The sequence below is a fragment of the Lutjanus erythropterus genome, chromosome 12 (assembly GCF_056507025.1).
Source record: "Lutjanus erythropterus isolate fLutEry1 chromosome 12, fLutEry1.hap2, whole genome shotgun sequence".
NCBI lineage: Eukaryota > Metazoa > Chordata > Actinopteri > Lutjaniformes > Lutjanidae > Lutjanus > Lutjanus erythropterus.
The window spans coordinates 5,936,393-5,953,901 of record NC_139328.1 but is presented as its reverse complement, the minus strand read 5'-3'; the positions used below and the strand labels follow the sequence as shown (position 1 = coordinate 5,953,901).

At 39.9% G+C, this 17,509-nt stretch overlaps 2 protein-coding genes across 2 annotated transcripts; one reads left to right on the top strand and one right to left on the bottom strand.

The window, feature by feature from the left end:
- The first annotated feature begins 998 nt into the window (after positions 1 to 998).
- LOC146317456 (transcription factor JunD-like) lies at positions 999 to 3,646 on the top strand. Its single transcript, XM_084732367.1, has one exon. It carries the CDS (start codon positions 1,224 to 1,226, stop codon positions 2,151 to 2,153), a length of 930 nt encoding a protein of 309 aa, XP_084588493.1. The 5' UTR covers positions 999 to 1,223; the 3' UTR covers positions 2,154 to 3,646.
- A 2,992-nt stretch (positions 3,647 to 6,638) lies between these two features.
- On the bottom strand, positions 6,639 to 16,890 carry rab3aa (RAB3A, member RAS oncogene family, a). Its single transcript, XM_084731787.1, has 5 exons — positions 16,775 to 16,890; positions 13,372 to 13,596; positions 11,477 to 11,595; positions 10,111 to 10,235; positions 6,639 to 8,162 (listed from the first exon to the last, which is right to left on the bottom strand). The coding sequence occupies exons 2-5, from the start codon at positions 13,594 to 13,596 to the stop codon at positions 7,972 to 7,974; spliced, it is 660 nt and encodes a 219-aa protein (XP_084587913.1). The 5' UTR covers positions 16,775 to 16,890; the 3' UTR covers positions 6,639 to 7,971.
- Positions 16,891 to 17,509: the final 619 nt, after the last annotated feature.

Sequence of the window (17,509 nt, the reverse complement as noted above, 5' to 3'; positions counted from 1 at the left end):
TGACAGTGTTTCCCAAACTTTTCTCCTGGGGACCCACGTCACAATAGGCTTTATCAATAAAGAGTTGATTCATTCATACCAATTTTACTGCCATTTCCACCTTATGTTATCTTGACGCTTTATTGAAAACATATACACGTGTTAAAACAATGAGAAATAAAGTCATTTAATATGAGTTAACAGACCATCTAATTGTTTTTATTTACTCTTATCGGAAAAACAACAGAACATTTTAAGTCTACTTCATAAATGAGACAAAATAAATGCATTTAAATTTAATTAACGGGCTCCTGTTTTTGTTCCTCTCATCAGTAAAATAATAAACACATTTTGAATGCTAAAATGTGCAGATATAAATTTTAAAATTACAGAATTGGCTTAATAGTCTTTTATTTATTTGGGGACCCAGATAAAATCTCCTGTGACCCACCTGTGGTTCTGACCCAGTCGTCAGCGTTCTACTCTATTCTATAGACCAAACTGGTAATCTATTTCGTTCTGCTGCCCCTTTTCTATTCTATTCTACTCTGTCCTATAATTTCTACTCCATTTTATAGTGTTGTGTTTCTTTTCTGTTCTATTATTATTGTATGTTAACACTTGTAGAGTCAAATCTTATATTATCTAAAGTCTTGCTTTAAGTCTTTTCAGACAGTCTTAGAGTTGAGGACACATTTTCTGTGAGCTGAAGACTTATTTTCTGTGAGTTGAGGACATATTTTCTGTACGGCCTGCTCTCCTCTGTTCTTCCTCTTCTTAGCCTTCGCCTCTTACACCTTCCCCGCCCAGTCTCTGCTCTCTTTTGGCGACCCTGAGCTTTTTTATGCTATGACATCAAACCACAATGCATTGCACTGTTTGTAGTTTACTTAAAGTCTCCATGGCAATAAAGACCGGCTCGGCCCCTTATTCAAATTGAACCGGAAACCAACGTCATTTTGGGCCAATCTGCGCGCTCTGGAGTGACATAATGGAATTTTTAGGGCTAGAAAGCGAGCGAGGTCTGGCGCTGCGCATAGCAGTCGTGCCATCGGGAAAAGACAATATCAGAGGCGCGCAGGACGGACACATCAGAGCCCCTAAAGGCAGCGACAACAGTGGTCGACTGAAAGGGTGAGGGAGATAAGGAAGTAGGATCGGACAGAAATAAGGATCAGCTGATTTCCTCATGTTTGGATGTGTTAATGCGTAACGATCCACACTCCCTCATGTGAGGGTGTAGAATGGAAACAACCCTCTACCCAACAGGCACCGTGGTGAACTCTCCGAGGGGCTCCAGCATCTACTCCCAGAGCACGATGATGAAGAAAGACATTAATCTGAACCTGGACGAGCAGAACACAGAGCTCAAACAAACAGACGGACTCCTCAACTCGCCAGACTTGGGACTCTTGAAACTCACCTCTCCGGATCTGGAGCGCCTTATCATCCAGTCAAACGGACTGGTCACCTCCGCCGCCAACCCGACCTCCCAGTTCCTGTACACGAAGTCGGCCAGCGACGAGCAGGAGTTCGCGGAGGGTTTCGTGAAAGCTCTGGAGGACCTCCACAAGCAGAATCAGCTGACCGAGGCGGGCTGCGTCTCCGTGGACAGACTGGAGCTGCTCGGATCATCCAACGCGGTCGGCTCCTCCGGGCTCCAGACATCAGACCTTCCTGTGTACACTACTTTGAACGGGTATGCGGCCAGCCCGCTGGGAGCCACCACCATCAACTACTCCACGGACACCATCCCCTTCCCGCCGCCTCCGGCGCACCTCGCCAGCGCGCAGCAGCAGGCGGCGGCCGCGGCGGCTCTGTCACGACTCCAGTCCGCCGGGTTGGTGAAGGACGAGCCGCAGACGGTCCCAGACATGCAGAGCTTCGGCGGGGACAGCCCCCCTCTGTCTCCCATTGACATGGACAACCAGGAGCGCATCAAGGCGGAGAGGAAGAAGCTGCGGAACAGGATAGCCGCGTCCAAATGCCGCAAGAGAAAACTGGAGAGGATATCTCGGCTGGAGGACAAGGTCAAGAGCCTGAAAACGCAGAACACCGAGCTGGCATCCACGGCCAGCGTCCTCAGGGAGCAAGTGGCCCAGCTGAAGCAGAAGGTGATGAACCACGTCAGCAGTGGGTGCCAGCTTTTGCCAAACCAGGTCCAGGCTTATTAAAAATCCCAGTAATGGTGCTCTTAATGGATGTTTTACAGCTCTAAATATGCTCTGGGGATGAGGAACATTTTACCTTTTGTAACCTAAAGTCCTTATCAGAGACCTGATGTGAGGCTGTTGTAAATGCACCCTCCAGATGAAGGCTGCACCTGAGAAACAGGCCTTGATGAGAGTTGGACAATGACAGATTAAAGGGAAAATTTGGCAGGTTTCATGATGGATGTCCAGTCACTGTTGATGGTAAATATTGTCAGCTGTACCTCTCCCAACCCTTTTCCATCTGTGCTCTAATGACAGTTGAGCAAACTTGGTCCCTCCATCAACTTCCTCTTTTCCTGTTATCTGTACTGTTATCAAAATACTAGCTAACCAGCTATCTTATTTACATCAATCATTAGCTAGTTAGCTAGCTAGCTAAGATTAGCTAACTCAAGATGTGACACTATATGTGGCTTTTATAGGAAAAGTAGAAAGTTGACAGAGGTACCAAGTTTGCTCAGCTGTTATTGGACCATACAGCAAAAAGGGGCGGGACATCGGAAGGGTCAGTTGAAGCAATAAATTCCTTAGTGTGCTATATTGACCGAAAAAGCAGTGCCTACATGTACCAGGATGCATTGCGGGCAAGCTTGTGCTTCCCACACCCACGTTGCCATGTTATCACCAGCTATTACTTTGCTGGCCAAAAGATAGTGTTATGTAACAAAAAATACTAATATAGCACATCCTCTGGTTACCCAGAGGTGGAGATGAGAAATACAAACTGAAACAGCCTGTAGTTCTTCCTTACATACGGTGACATCACTGGATGCAGGAAGAACGACAGATTTTGCAGGTTTCTAGATCAATATAGCACACACCATGGAACTGATTGCTCCAACTGACTACATTTACCATCAACACTGATTGGACATCCACGTGAAAAGTACAGATTGTTCCCTTTAACCAGCAGCAGCAGGTGAGGGCTGCAGCCTCTCCTGAATTCATGAAAATCTGCCAGTGTTGAGCAGCAAACAGACTCTTTTTTTTGTTTTGTTTTTTTGGGAAAGCCATGTAGCAAACTGCTATCCAGTGGACTGGTGGTGAAGGATAGCGTCTATCTGTGTGTGTAAGCTGGACAATCTCCTCAACAAAGAGTGCAACTAAACACCAGGGTGTCACCAAGTGCTGTCATCCACCGTGTAATATAATGCCTTACTTGTTTACAAGCACTTAATGACAAATATATATTTTATTTACTGAAACATTTCTTATTTTACATATGGTCTTACTTCCTGTTGTTCCTTTGTTTTTGCAAAAAATGAACACTGCATGTCTTGTCGCTTTTGTGTACAGTAACCATTGTATTTTTCATTGTGGTGGCTGCTGTGTAGTCCTTCAGTCGCCACTTCCATGAATGTATGTATGTGTACGTGCTGAGAAACCCTATGTATCCATGTGTAATGGACTTTCAAGTCTCTACCTGACATTTATTAAATTCACTACATTACTAATTGCTCGTGTGTTTGGCGTCTTACTCAGTACAACTTGCTTTATTATGGCTAGAATGAACTAGAACTGTCACGATACCAGAATGTTAAACTTTGAAACAATAATAGTAAATCTGCGATACACTGTTAAAAAAAAAAAAAAAGATGAGAAAACGCTAAATTTCAAGCCAACTTAAACAGATTTTTGAGCCCAACTCAAACTCTCAAGTTTTGAAAAAGTTTTGACAACTAATGTTTCGTTGAGATAATTTACTTTACTTCTTTAGATAAATTTGAGTTTTTAGAAATCCTCCAAAAATTGTTGGGTAAACTCATTAAAGTGAATGTGAATAATGGTTAATAATTTAATATATCCAATGGCAACCATTTAATTTTCAAGCACCCAAAAAAATGACGTGTGAACAACTGTAAAAATACAAATTTTCAAAAAGTCAGAAGATTCAAGTTTGCCTACAGAAGAAAAGTAAATTATTTCAACAAATGATTCCAGGACAGCAAAACTGTTATGGTTTATTTCTACATTTAAGAGTTTGATTTAAATCTAAAAAATCAAGTGAGGGAGTTGCCTTTAACTTTTGAGTTTTCTCAAATTTTTTTTTTAATTACAGTGTACCTTTTATGATACCACTGCAAAAGGAAAAAGGGTCCTCGGCACACAAAGTATGGTTTTTCTTTTAAATGTAACAGACGCAGTGTTTGTACAGAAAAAGTCACTGAGCACCGTCTGGTTTTGCTGCGAGTCAAATTTCAGGCAGGACAATAAAGCAATAAAGACTGAACTGAATTCAGGTCTTGAATGAGCTCTTATATCTTTTTAATAGCTTTAATGCTTTAGATACTATCTAATCTTAGTATTGTTTTTAAACGTGGTGTTGCAAAAGTACCAATACTTTGATACTTTCGACAACTTAAGAATGAACATTTGAAAGAATACAATATAAATTCACACCTTTAGATTTATTTCTTCTTTTGCAGTTGACACTGTGGGTGTTGTATTAAGTGCAGGAGAGAAGCCGAACCAAACCATAGATGGTCAAACAACTCTGAGGGTAGAAAACAAGACATTATTTGCTACAGTATGATGCCCTCTGCTGGGCACAATAAAACTTACTCAACCACTTCCCAAACATCACATGTACACTTCTTGTAAATCACTGACCTCTGGGAATAACCGTCGAGCCAAGACGAAGCTACAGCTTTAGGATTTTGTTTATTGATTCCTCATTTTAGCAAATCTGGCATTACAGAAGTACAGCACAATTCACACAACTAATACCCGACGGGCAGAAAATTCCTATTTACAAGGGTTATTTATGACAGGGAGGGAGGAGTAGGAGTTCAACAGGATCGATATGTGTTCCTAAGTCACCGGCAAAGTTTACAGCTGTAGCAAAACACAATAAATAAAGTAACAAAAGTGAACAAAGTCAAAAGTGAACCAATGCAGTAAGAATCACTATTTTAATGAAGTGTTCAGAGTATTCAGTTTACTTCCCAAACATTTTCCCTTTTTGAAGCTACTGCACAGAGTAGGAAAACACTACCAGACAAGTTTTTCAACAGGAAAAAAAAAGCGCTTTTTTGGCTCTAAATTTATTATCGAGATTTCTTTGGAAAGAATTATTAAGACTGCCTTTATACAAACTGTACATTTACACACCCACGTACAGCACGATGCTGATATTTGGGGAGTGGAGAGAAAGAACTGCTATTGCTCTGTGAGAACAGTCTGCTTTTACACTTCAGAGTCTTAAAGGTCACACTGACTGATATCAAAAGACAAACAAACTTCCCAGCAAAGCGACGTTACCATGATAAGAGATTCTTACTCTGGAATGTTTTACTTTCCTCGTGAGGAAGAGCATCTTAAGCTTTATATTCACTGTAAACACAAATACATTTTCATTTAAAAGCTGGGACAGTCGAAGCAATCGAATACTATTGAACATCTCTTTAAAAACGCAGAGTGCAATGCATAATCTAGGAAGAACATTATCTCAAAAATAAATAAAATACAAAATAAATAAGTTACATTTTGAAATAACTTAGGTGTTGAAAACATTTTCGCATGCCTCAGCTCATCTGTGAACGCATGACATACAGAAGGTTTTGTACTGTATACACGAGCGGACAAATCCCTAACCTCAGCATCAGAGAGAGAGAAACAAAACTCACAATTTGACATTTAACATGCTTAAAAAACATCATGTTTCCCCCAAAAGAAAAGATGAAAATATCTACCATGACATACTGTAAGAGACTAAATGAGAGCTGATGGGAGATCTGTGGTACGCCAGTGCTCACACTGAATCACATGCCTTTCCAGTGAGTGCATGTTGCACATTGTACGCAATGAATGAAAGTTAATACAATGTGAGGGGGCCACATGTGAAAACCTTCAGCCCCGTTCGGTACCTCTGAAACTGTGGGACAGATGAGTTTTCAGTTCAGACAAATAACCATCCAGTCAACCAGAATCAGTTACAAACATCAACAACATGCACCTCTCACTAAAGCACAGGTAGGACTCCAATATCCCGAATCATTATTATTGTATAATATATTATATATGTATATATTATGCATTTTAAAATGCATATTTATTGACTTTTAAACATTTATACACTCTTCTCCATGTGGTGAAAGACATCCCTTAATGCTTAATCTCCTGTATATCTTAAAAAATAGTAACAAAAACGTAAAAAAGCAACAAGGCTCAAAATCTAAAATCAAGCAACTTTTAGGCTACGTTCACAATGCAGGCAACAGATCTGATTTTTTTTTCTTTCTTTTGCTCATATGTGACTCAGGTTTGGATGATTTGCACCACTTTCATATGCAGTCCTATATCAGATACATGCCGGATGCAAACAAAGTGTGAACAGTCATATAAGAATTCGTGCAATTTAACATCACTCACTCGCCTGAAGTGTTTTGCTGCAACACTTTTGTGCAGAGGCGCAGACAGATGTAGTTAAAAGTATCCCTTGTATCCTCATGCTGGAATTTTGATTAAAATCTTGTTCTCTGAAGCCACACACACCACCATCCCAAAACTTCTGGCTCCGATTCTGCGCGCGCGCACGCACACACACACACACACACACACACACACACACACACACACACACACACACACACACACACACACACAACCTGTTGGTCACAAATTTTCTGACTTTCACTGCACATCAACTTATAAATGAAATGCTGACTTCAGTGGCTGCCATGTTTACTTACATATGACAGCGTGTTGTGCGTCCGATGTTTGTTGTTCTTTTGTGTATGCACGTGAGATCAGGACTGTGACCAGTTCACACTGGTATCTGATATTGGCCACATCTACACAATCATGTGAACAGCCAAACAAACAAACAAACAAACAAAAAAAAAAATCAGATCTGAGCACTGCAGTATACAGTATAAACGCTTACAGTGTAAACGTAGCCTTGGAGGCTTCACCTCCTTACATTGGACAAACCAAGCCACTGACACTGCCATCCAATTTCACTCTGACAAATTAAAAAAAAAAAAAAAAATCTGGCAAGGGGCCAAAAAATAAATAATAATAAGGACAACTTGACTATCAGACTGATATGCATGATTTTCCCTATTTTTCATTCCTAAAATAAAAAAAACAAACTTTCAAAAGACTCCATTTGGACGTCAAACTTGGACCGTAACTATCTGTTGAAACTCAATCACAACACTGAGAGGGAGCGGTGATTTCACATGCTTCAAAACCACACCCAACAAATCCAAAAACATAAAAAAACAGCAACTCTATCCACAGCAACAAACGTATTTTCAATGGGACTAAAAGTTTGATTTGTATCCATTTAGGTTTGAGGTATTATGAGTGAAACCCCATTTCAGACACGTCAATAAGGAATGATGGGAGTCTCAGCCTTGACTGGCCTTTTACAACTCTGTTCAGATACAGTATAGTGTGTTTGTGCATGTGTATACATGTACAAATAAGAAAGATAAAGACAACTTGGGATTGTTCCTCTGTTAAACGTTCTTCACCCCTCTGACTAAATTAGCACTAGCACATAATTTCTGTGTCACTGAAATTAAAAAACGTTAAGATGATATTTTCTGAAAACACCAAATGTTTGGGGAGAGCCAGTTCAAGTGGACGGAGCTCTTGGTGTAGCGAGAGGGGTGGAGAATCTAAGCAGCCAGGTTGTGTGTCTCTGTATGGCAGTGTTTGTGTGGAATATAATTGTGTATATGAGAGACAAACTGAAAAAACTTAAAAAGGTGTGTTTTAGGACGGCAGACAGTGTGCGTGCGTGCGTGCGTGTGTGTGTGTGTGGTCATGTTTAGCAAGCACAATCCTGATGGGACCTCTGAGGCTGCTCGTTGAGCTGTGGCCCCTGTTTCGCTCCGGTGACGGTCGGGTCGTTGTTGTCCAGACTCTCCGTCATCCTCTCGCAGATGATGTCCACCAGCCGCTCGAAGGTCTGCTTCACGTTGATGTTATCTTTAGCGCTTGCTTCGAAGTACTCAAAACCTGTCAGGACGGGGGACAGAGGCAGAGAAAGGCTACGGTTACACTTATCGCTCCGATGTAAAGCTCATCCAGTTAATCCATTTATCTAATCATATCAGGACATCGAGGCTACAGTCAAGATAAAAAGCTTAAACCTCATTATTTTTTAATTTAATTTCCTCCACCATATGTTAGTACATAACGAAATGTATTCATAAAGTCTTGAGAACAACTAAGTCAATTTTTTCAAATTATACTCTTTTTACTCCTCATACTCTGAACATACAGTTTGTACTTTCTGCTGCTACGGGTCTAGGAACTGGAGTGGGATCCTGGGAGTTGGTGTCTTCATTGTTTAACAGAACGTGCATAAAAACAGCAACAAATAATCGCTCTCCATTATAAGGGAGCAATACAAAAGCTAGCTAGCTAGTTCATTGACTTCCTTCCTCACGTATACAAATCATCTGGTGTTTCTCATGTTTCCCTGGAAGTTAAAGGAGTAAAGGGATATCAGGGGTCCTACATATTTCCCATCTCAGAATTCTATACCTGTAGATATTTCAAAAAATATTTGACATCCAAGTACAAATAGCTAGATTTTTATACTGTAATACTTTTAAAGTCCTCCAGGATAATTCTAAAATGAAAAAAAAAACAAAAAAACATTCAGTTGTTCGCTCAGGTCTGCACATTCTCAAACAGAAGTGAACATTTTCGCTGCACTGGCTGCCTGCTCCATGAAAAACATTCTGCTGGAAACACAAATATTTTCCATACTCCCTTTTCTTTTTTCCGTACTTATCCAAAACCTGAAAATGACTAAAATCAAATTCCACACTGCCTAGGAACCCTGGGATATGACACCCTGGCAAACAAATAAAACACACTATTACCTAAAATAAAATTAAGGATTTCTGCGTTTGAACATTGTTGGAAACATTGGGAAAATGTTACTACATATCTCAACAAAATATATAATAATAATAATAATAATGCAGAAATGTTAGATATTATTCCTTAAAGTCTAATTACAGTCATATTACAAATGATACTATGACTCAGTGTGACCACTCCGATCACTCCCCAAACATGTTTGTGATGTTACATGTTTCAACACGAAGGACAGACTCATGACACGGGACAATGAGATCTCCATGCTTAGTGATGGTCTGAAGATTTCTAAATTCTAAAAGAAGATAGTTGCTTGAAAGGCAGCGAGCGCAGCCGCTAACACACCTGAGCTCTCTACATTTTTTTCCAAGGTCACACTTTACCACACTTTTCGAATTATGCTCTCGCCTCGTTCTTCTCAGCAGCACGTACACAACCGCTGCATGTCACTGCCCCAGTATGAAGGGCCGTCCTAAAGACTTTGGACTGGTTCTTTTTTTAAAGGTTCTAACTTTTTCCATCCAGTCTTAACAACAAAAGCTGGGAGACTGTCCTCAGTTTTTAATCAGTGAAGCATTTAGAGACTAACTTGTGAGAAAAGGCTCTTTGTGTCTTTGAACGTTCGCATACGAAGACTGAAGTGGTGATTATCAGACTAACATGATGCTGGTTCAGGCTTATGTTAGCATGGCTCACTGGCACAGCTGCCTCCGATTTTACAGTTATTTTAGCCTGAACTGTTGTAACATCGGTTCAAACATGTTGTAATTATGTAACATGGAAAGCTGAACAGTCTCATCATGATGACCTGCAGTGCGCTAACTACAGAAAAGGACATTAAAAAGAGAAAAACACAGAGTTTAATCAAAATCTGACCACCTGAACCCAAACATTATGAATCTGACAAATGTTTAAATGCATAATTTACACATCATCACGTTCCCTTTGCAGGAACTTTATGGTTCATGATTATGTATAATTTTCACTAATGTTCCCGGGTGATGAAGATAAACACCAACAGTGGAAAAACAACAGACACATGGCATGTAGTTTTTACTCTGACCAGCTGACTTACCCAGCTGATCTGACAGCTGCCGGCCCCTTTCTGATGCCACCACTCGTTCATCCTCCATATCGCACTTGTTCCCCACCAAGAGGACCTGGGCATTGTCCCATGAGTATGTCTTGATCTGGGTCGACCTGTTAGCAGATAAAGTACAGGGGGTTGAGCTATAGAGCAGCTTTTATTTCCTAGATGCCGCAGCAGTTTTTATAATCTGCATTTTAACCATGTCAAAAGAATAAATTGTCTTTTTTTCATGACATTTTTAGGTCTGTACCCAACCCACAATTTTGTCAGTCACATCAGATTTGGCTGTCTAACACATCTTTAATAATTCATCATAGATTGTTTCCTGTTTCAGTGGCACACTAAAGTCCTACATCAACTTACAAGAGTGTGTTTTACCAGCAAGACTCGCATTTTAATGCCTTTCTTCGTCATTTGTGATGGGAAAACAACAGCCACACAGCACGCACAGTCAGAGAGAGGAAAAGCGTGCGTCCTCCGACTCTGCCACTGCAGTGCGTCATGCTGCCCTCCCTTTCAATCACTGCTTCCATCACGGTTAGTTTTGTCATTTATGGTGATTTAGAGACTCCATTTGTAAAGTTTACAGCCTGCCATGCTGTAGCATTGGCCTGTGTACAATGATGCAGCTAAAAACAAGAGCTGAAACTTACCAACCACTTGTGTCACCTTTTCTCATCAGTTAACCACCAGTGCATGTTGTCATATGGATTTGCACCAGTTAATATCAAATATTCAGAAAATCTTACCACTGTGCATTTTAAGCTTCTGTGTTTTGTTCTTTTAATGTAATGCACACTGACTGACAGGGGAAAAAACAAAAGAGACAGCTTGACTAGAAGAATCTGTCAACTGAGGGATCTCCGACTGATGATTCAAGTCATCCAACATTCAAGTGGAAGTCCTAGACATTTTAATCACCAAATTCATTTTGAGAAATGGGAAAATGGCAAAGCTACTAGGAACAGCTTCGCAGAGTAACAACTGTAACACAACACAAGCGACTAGACAAGTTTCAAACAAGTCAAGTTAAACGTATAATTATCCAATTATCTAAAACACTAATTTGGATAAGAAAACAAAGGTGAATGTTAAGATTTTAAGTTAAGCTACTGGATAAAAACCTACATTACATTCCAGTTCTTGTGCAAACATGCAGTTTCACAGAGAAAAAGGACGATTTAAACAGGTATCATTAGCGCTCTTCTCTGTCCTTTCACTTGCAATTACAAAATTAAATCGAGGACTTGTTTGAAAGCGGTCTGTTTCTCTTGACGATTTGCTTGTTTTTTGTAGATTGTTGAGTTGCCACCTTCATACACACAGACATGAATTCTCAGGTGCTCCTCACCAGTCTTGGACAGCATTGAAAGACTCCTCGTTGGTGATGTCATACATGAGGATGAAGCCCATGGCTCCCCTGTAGTAAGCTGTGGTGATCGTCCTGTAGCGCTCCTGACCAGCAGTGTCCTACACAAATGCACACAAACACCATTTTTTAACTGAACACACACACAAAAACAAAAAAAACCCCCTGCACGCTTGGTCACATGGACATGACAATATTTCCATCCACAGATGTCTTCCTCTGGGTGTGGTCTAAACATTGTCGTGTCCACGTAGGATAAAATAAACACTGGGACTGAGACAGCAGTGTCCGGGTATTTCTTTGCCTTTTTGCGCAGATCATTCGGCACCTGCAAAGAATTTATGACTGTACATGTGCCTCCTCATTAATTCCGAGGTTCAACATTCAGCCAAACTCCCATGAGCATTAGGTATTCCTCCGGTGTCGCATGTAATAAGCAGTTGGACCCAGGGTCAGGCTTTATGGCTCACGTTAAGTACACTTCAAGGGTATTGCCATTACACAGCAGATGAAATGATTCTGAGGACTGGAGAGGCAAGTCAAACAGCTGGTAATCATTAGAGATACATGATAATAAAGACCGCCTCAGTTACAGTCACTCTTATTCAAGACGATCTGCAGGCAGTAAGGAAATTTGCCTTAAAGGACCGGCGTGTCGGATTTAGCAGCGTCCAGCAGTGAGCCTAACCCTCCTCTACCAAGCATAACTCTGGTGGCTGCAAAACCCACGAAAAAGATGAGAGGACGTATCTAGAGCCAGTGTTTGGTTTGTCCATTCTGAGCTACTGTAGAAACATGGCGGTGCAACATGGTGGCCTCCATAGAAGAGGACCTGCACCCTCTGTAGATATAAATGACTCATTCTAAGGTAACGAAAACACAACTACTCTTATTTTCAGGTGATTATACACAAGTGAAAACATTAATAATGAATGAATGAATGAATGAATGAGTATTAAATTCCAGGTCTACCATATTCTGCACACAACACCTTTAATTCTGATTAAAGCTGGGAACTATTCCACCATTCTTCACTGCTGGTGAAAACAAATGAAAATCTGTTTTTAAGACAAGACAATAGTTACATATTAGTGCTGTCATGATATTGGAATTTCTCATTTCAATATTCCTTGAAAAATATTGATATTAGATGCCACAATGAAAACTGACTCAACATTTAGGGCATACAATTTTAGATTTTTATTAATAGATTAATATAATAAGGCTACAACATGAGTATTGAAAGCATATTAAAAAAAAAATTGAGCAGAACAATTAGTTGATTAATTAATTAGTGGATTGACAGAAAATTCATCTGCAACTTTTTTTGGTAATTGCTTAATTGTTTGAGGCATTTTACAAGCAGCTTGTGTCTGTGACAGATTTCTGAGGATTTGCTGCTTTTTAGTGTTTTCTATCATTGTAAACTGATCTAAGTTTCTAAGTTCAGGGCTATTCAGCTGTCAGATAAAACTGTTTTTCTAATTTATAGTGTAAGCCCATTTAATGCTGAATGTGCACTGCATTGCTGTATTCTGGAAGGAACTATAAATATCAGATCCGAGTATCAGCAGATAGAGAGAAAACACTGATTGCAACATCTGTGTAGTTATGTAATTTAAAGTAAATAAGTGTGTGGTCATAGACTTCTCCACCTGTTACACCCTTACTTCTTCAGTGGTGCCTGACTCGAGATAGAACCACGCAGTGCTGTACGCCGAACACTGATTAAACAAAAATGAAAAGCAATCCTGGGGGGTGACAGCGACTCAATGGCTCCCCCAAGACAATTTTTCACATTTTTCTTGTTACCTTCACCTACCACCAAACATATCAGCAGACAGCTTTAGCATATCTGTGTGCATGTATGTTCTCACCCAGATCTGCAGCTTTATCCTCTTGTCGTTCCTGTAGATGGTCTTCACCTTGAAGTCGATGCCTACTGTGCTGACAAAGGCCGGCGTGAAGGAGTCGTCTGCATAGCGGAAAAGGAAGGAAGTCTTTCCTACGCTGCTGTTGCCAATGATGAGGATTTTAAACATGTAATCAAAGTTCTGGTCCGAGGACTCCTTCTGTCCGTATGTGGCATTTGCAGACGCCATCTATGCAAGGATTGAGATCATATAATAATCAGTCAAACCTTACAATATAACCCAATACACCACAAACTACAGTCCCAAACATATGCAGTTTTGAATCAAATCCCCTCTGACAGTTTCTGCAAAAACTAAAAATTGTATAAATTTACAAGGGCAGAGCTGTTGTATTTGATTCCATCAGATTGTGCAGATACTGATTTCATGCCTGTCCAACCCCCGATACAGTGTCATACACAATTCCTCTGCCACTGGCTGAAACATTTCATGTTCGATGCAGATAAATGGTAAAAAATGAACAAGGAAATTGCATATTACTGGTCTGGTTTTGCATATATGACAGAATGACACAGCCCTTTTCAATTAGTTTGCATAATTTTGTATTATTCATACCGAGTAGGTTTCAGTTCATCTACAGATGGTAAAATGAAAGGATTAATTAATTTACAAACCACATCGTAAGCATAATCAAGAAACACAAAAGCCTTTGAGACGGGAAACTACTGACATCGAGATAAGCAAGATCAAGCCTCTGATATCAGCTCGAAACATCCTCTGAGGCTACTTTTAGACTGACACAACAGATCCTTTGCCTGAGTTACACAAGTAATGTCAACAACGCTGAAGCACACATTTCTTACTGATATTAAAATAACATAATGCAGCAAATTTAGCATTAAAAGGTGGAAAACAGGATGAAGCTACTGACAAAATGCTGAAGAGATTTTCACATGTAACAAATGTGAGCATTTTCACATCCTTTTTTAAGACAGACTGCATGTTTGAAGATGACTTAGAAGATTCAAATATGCCAGATATCAAATTTACTGGAATGACTTATGTTGCATCAGGGAAACATCTCAGAACAGACAAATCATTATGGGGCACATCATTGTACAATACCATGACACTTAATGATAGACTGATGTATCAATGTCATATGTCATATGTCATATGTCAATATCAATCTAACAAGGCTGAAACACAAAATATGTCAGCAGAACCATATGCAGGCAGTCCCCCTTGTGAGTTTTGGGAAGGTGGTGAAAAAGTTAGTTTGAACCTTGGACTATAACTCTCATGCATCCCGCTGTAAAGAGCTGTAAATTAAATTTCCTCAGTCACCATCTTGTTGACACGTTTCTTCCATCCTTAATGACAGCAAACCAAACCAAATCTCTCACTGGCTCATGGTAAATATGTATTACGCTGTAATGTATAGAACAAATGTCTTCAAAGTGGGAGATCTGCCTCTCAAGGGGACTCTGAATAGTTTCAGGGGAATCTCAATGAATGGCAGTGGAAAACTAACATTAGTTAACAAAAGGAGATTGAATTGAGTGCTTTTATATGTATACAAATATCTTGGTTATGATCAGCTTTTGGGCATATCCTGGTTATGTTTTGCACATGTAAACATCGTATCCCGATTTTGAGAAGTCTGGATATGCTACCTGGAGTATTCTGACAGAAACCAGGATATTATGCCATGGAAAACACCTGATCCTGGTTTCTGAACATTCATTGTTGGCACAGAACAGAGTGATTTAGATGATGATAGATCAAGATACAACTGCATGCAGATGTTCAGAAACCTGGATACTGTTACAATCATGTATAGAGGGATATAAATATCCAGGTTCCACATGCTCCATGTAAACATCATATCCTGAATATGATCAAAACCAGGATAAGACTCCAGGACCAGGACATTCATAACATGTAAACATAGCTGAATGGTTGTGTGATTTGGTTCAAGAGACAGTCCAGACTCAGACATACAGTACTGGAAAGTTTTACTGTTTTTCCCACTTTTCTAGAGTCAGAAACTAACTAAACACATTAATGACTATATACACATTCAGGAATTTGGCAAAACAAGCCTTTTACCAAGCTTTGTCTGAGGGGAAGGCCCACAGTCTAACCCTACCCCTTAAACACCAGTTACGTTCTGAAATCAACAGCATAGCCCAATATATTTTTCTATTTCATAATGAAAAATCATCTAAAACAATATGTTCCTGGCTATTACAACCACGTATGTTAGACTGAAATGTGCATGGAATAAAGGGAATATGCATGACTTTCCTTTGATTTGATATTGGCATCAGCCTTTGAAAAACCCATATTAGTCTACCATTAATGAGATTAATGCACAGAAGACTGGGTAACCACCTAAAAGCCACCTGAATATCAAAAGCTAGTGTAAAATGGCCTTGTGTACTGCATTTAACACGTGATGGGGTTAAATACTGTCAGTATCATCGGCTTTATGAGGTTCGGTTACTCTCCATATGGTTCCCAGACAGTCTCATGGCTTTATCGGGGAATAAAATTATGCAGCAGCTGTTTCGCTAAGAGGCTGTGTCAATACAGCCAGCCAATACCCATGCAAAGTCTTGAGTGTGTCCACTTAATGTCAATAATGCAGGTCGGACGAGGAATACACACCTCCGCCCCGCACAAGATAAGAGGACGGAAGTGGCAGGGCTTAGCAGGCTAAGCATCAGCTAAACTGACTATCCTCCTTTCCCATCCAAGAGGGGAGGGCAGGGAACCGTGGAAGCTACGCTAGCCAGCCAATTATGAATGACCATATGGTTGGCCAGAATTTGCCTTGTAGTAAATTACTGTGGAGGAAAACTTTCAACGCCTGCAAAGCCCCCTGACTCTCAATGAATACATCATGCTCCCAATATAAACGGCCTAAACCACATCTCCTGTCCACAGCGGAGCTTATCTGGCGTTAGCCTGCTAACAGTGAATATGTAGCTGCCTGTATCTGACAGTCTGCTTCACGTTAGCCGTAGAAAAACCTGGAAAACACAGTACAAGACATTTTTGTCACACACTACTTACCACGGAAAATGAAGATTAAACGATTATTAAAGAGATGGAAGCAATACAGGTGAAAATGCAGCCTTTGGTCTTTGAAAATGTATGAAATTCTGCAATCATCGCTACCTTTAATGCTAACACAGCAGACCGTTACCAGTATTTAAAAGTGGCAGCAGGCGCTAGCTAAGCATCCCAGCTATGTCAAATGAAGGTTACTCTTCCTTATTTACGGCTAAATTCTGAGTCTAAATCCAGCATATGACAAGCGACAAATACTCCATATGCTAGCTGTAGCAGCTGTGAGGCTTAACACAGCCCCGCGGTGACAAATAAGCGCAGGGTTTACCGTGAAATGTGTGTTTTATCCTCAGCTTCGCAGCAGCAGCAGCTCCTACCCAGAGACCAGCTTTGCACCTGCAGTAGCTCGTGCGTCTGTTGATTGACAGCCCCGGCATTAACGGGTACAAACAGAGAGTAAGGATGATTGGCAGGGCGACTGGCCAATCAGAGAAGAGGCTCCGCTCATTTGCACAAAGCCACGCCCACACACAATTCTATAAATTATGTAGAGGTTCTAATTCAGTATTATCAGTAAAAGAAATGAAAGAAAGAAAGAAAATAATAAAATAATACTAAATAAAATATTTTTTTTTCACTTTTTTCTTCTTAGTTATGTGAAAGAACAACGCAAGAAAAATGAAAGAGAAAGATATTGATTATGTATTAAAATATTTGCACCATGTATCATCATTACATCCTTTTTTTTAGCTCACTTATATTTTTCTATTTTATAATTAGTTTCATTAGCAGCATTTTTATAGTTTGTATTACTTTGGTTATTATTATTGATGTTATTATTAATATTGTTAGTACTGCCACCATAATTTCTAGTATTATTATTTATGGTATTATTTGCTGTTTCATGTATGCCCTGGAACTTCCAATTAAAAAAACTCTGAAAAGTATATATCAGATTTACATAATTATTAAGAGTTATAGATTGTTAGATTAAAACAAAATCTCTGAATTATATGTATGGAAGTATGGAATTATCTTAGATCCACTGATGTAATGATTTTAA

Coding starts and splice junctions, on each gene's coding strand:
- rab3aa (XM_084731787.1), bottom strand. CDS start 13,596: ATGGCGTCTGCAAATGCCACATACGGACAGAAGGAGTCCTCGGACCAG. Junction 11,596..13,371: donor GGATAAAGCTGCAGATCTGG/GTGAGAACATAC, acceptor GCATTTGTGTAG/GACACTGCTGGTCAGGAGCG. Junction 10,236..11,476: donor TTCAATGCTGTCCAAGACTG/GTGAGGAGCACC, acceptor ATCTGCTAACAG/GTCGACCCAGATCAAGACAT.
- LOC146317456 (XM_084732367.1), top strand. CDS start 1,224: ATGGAAACAACCCTCTACCCAACAGGCACCGTGGTGAACTCTCCGAGG.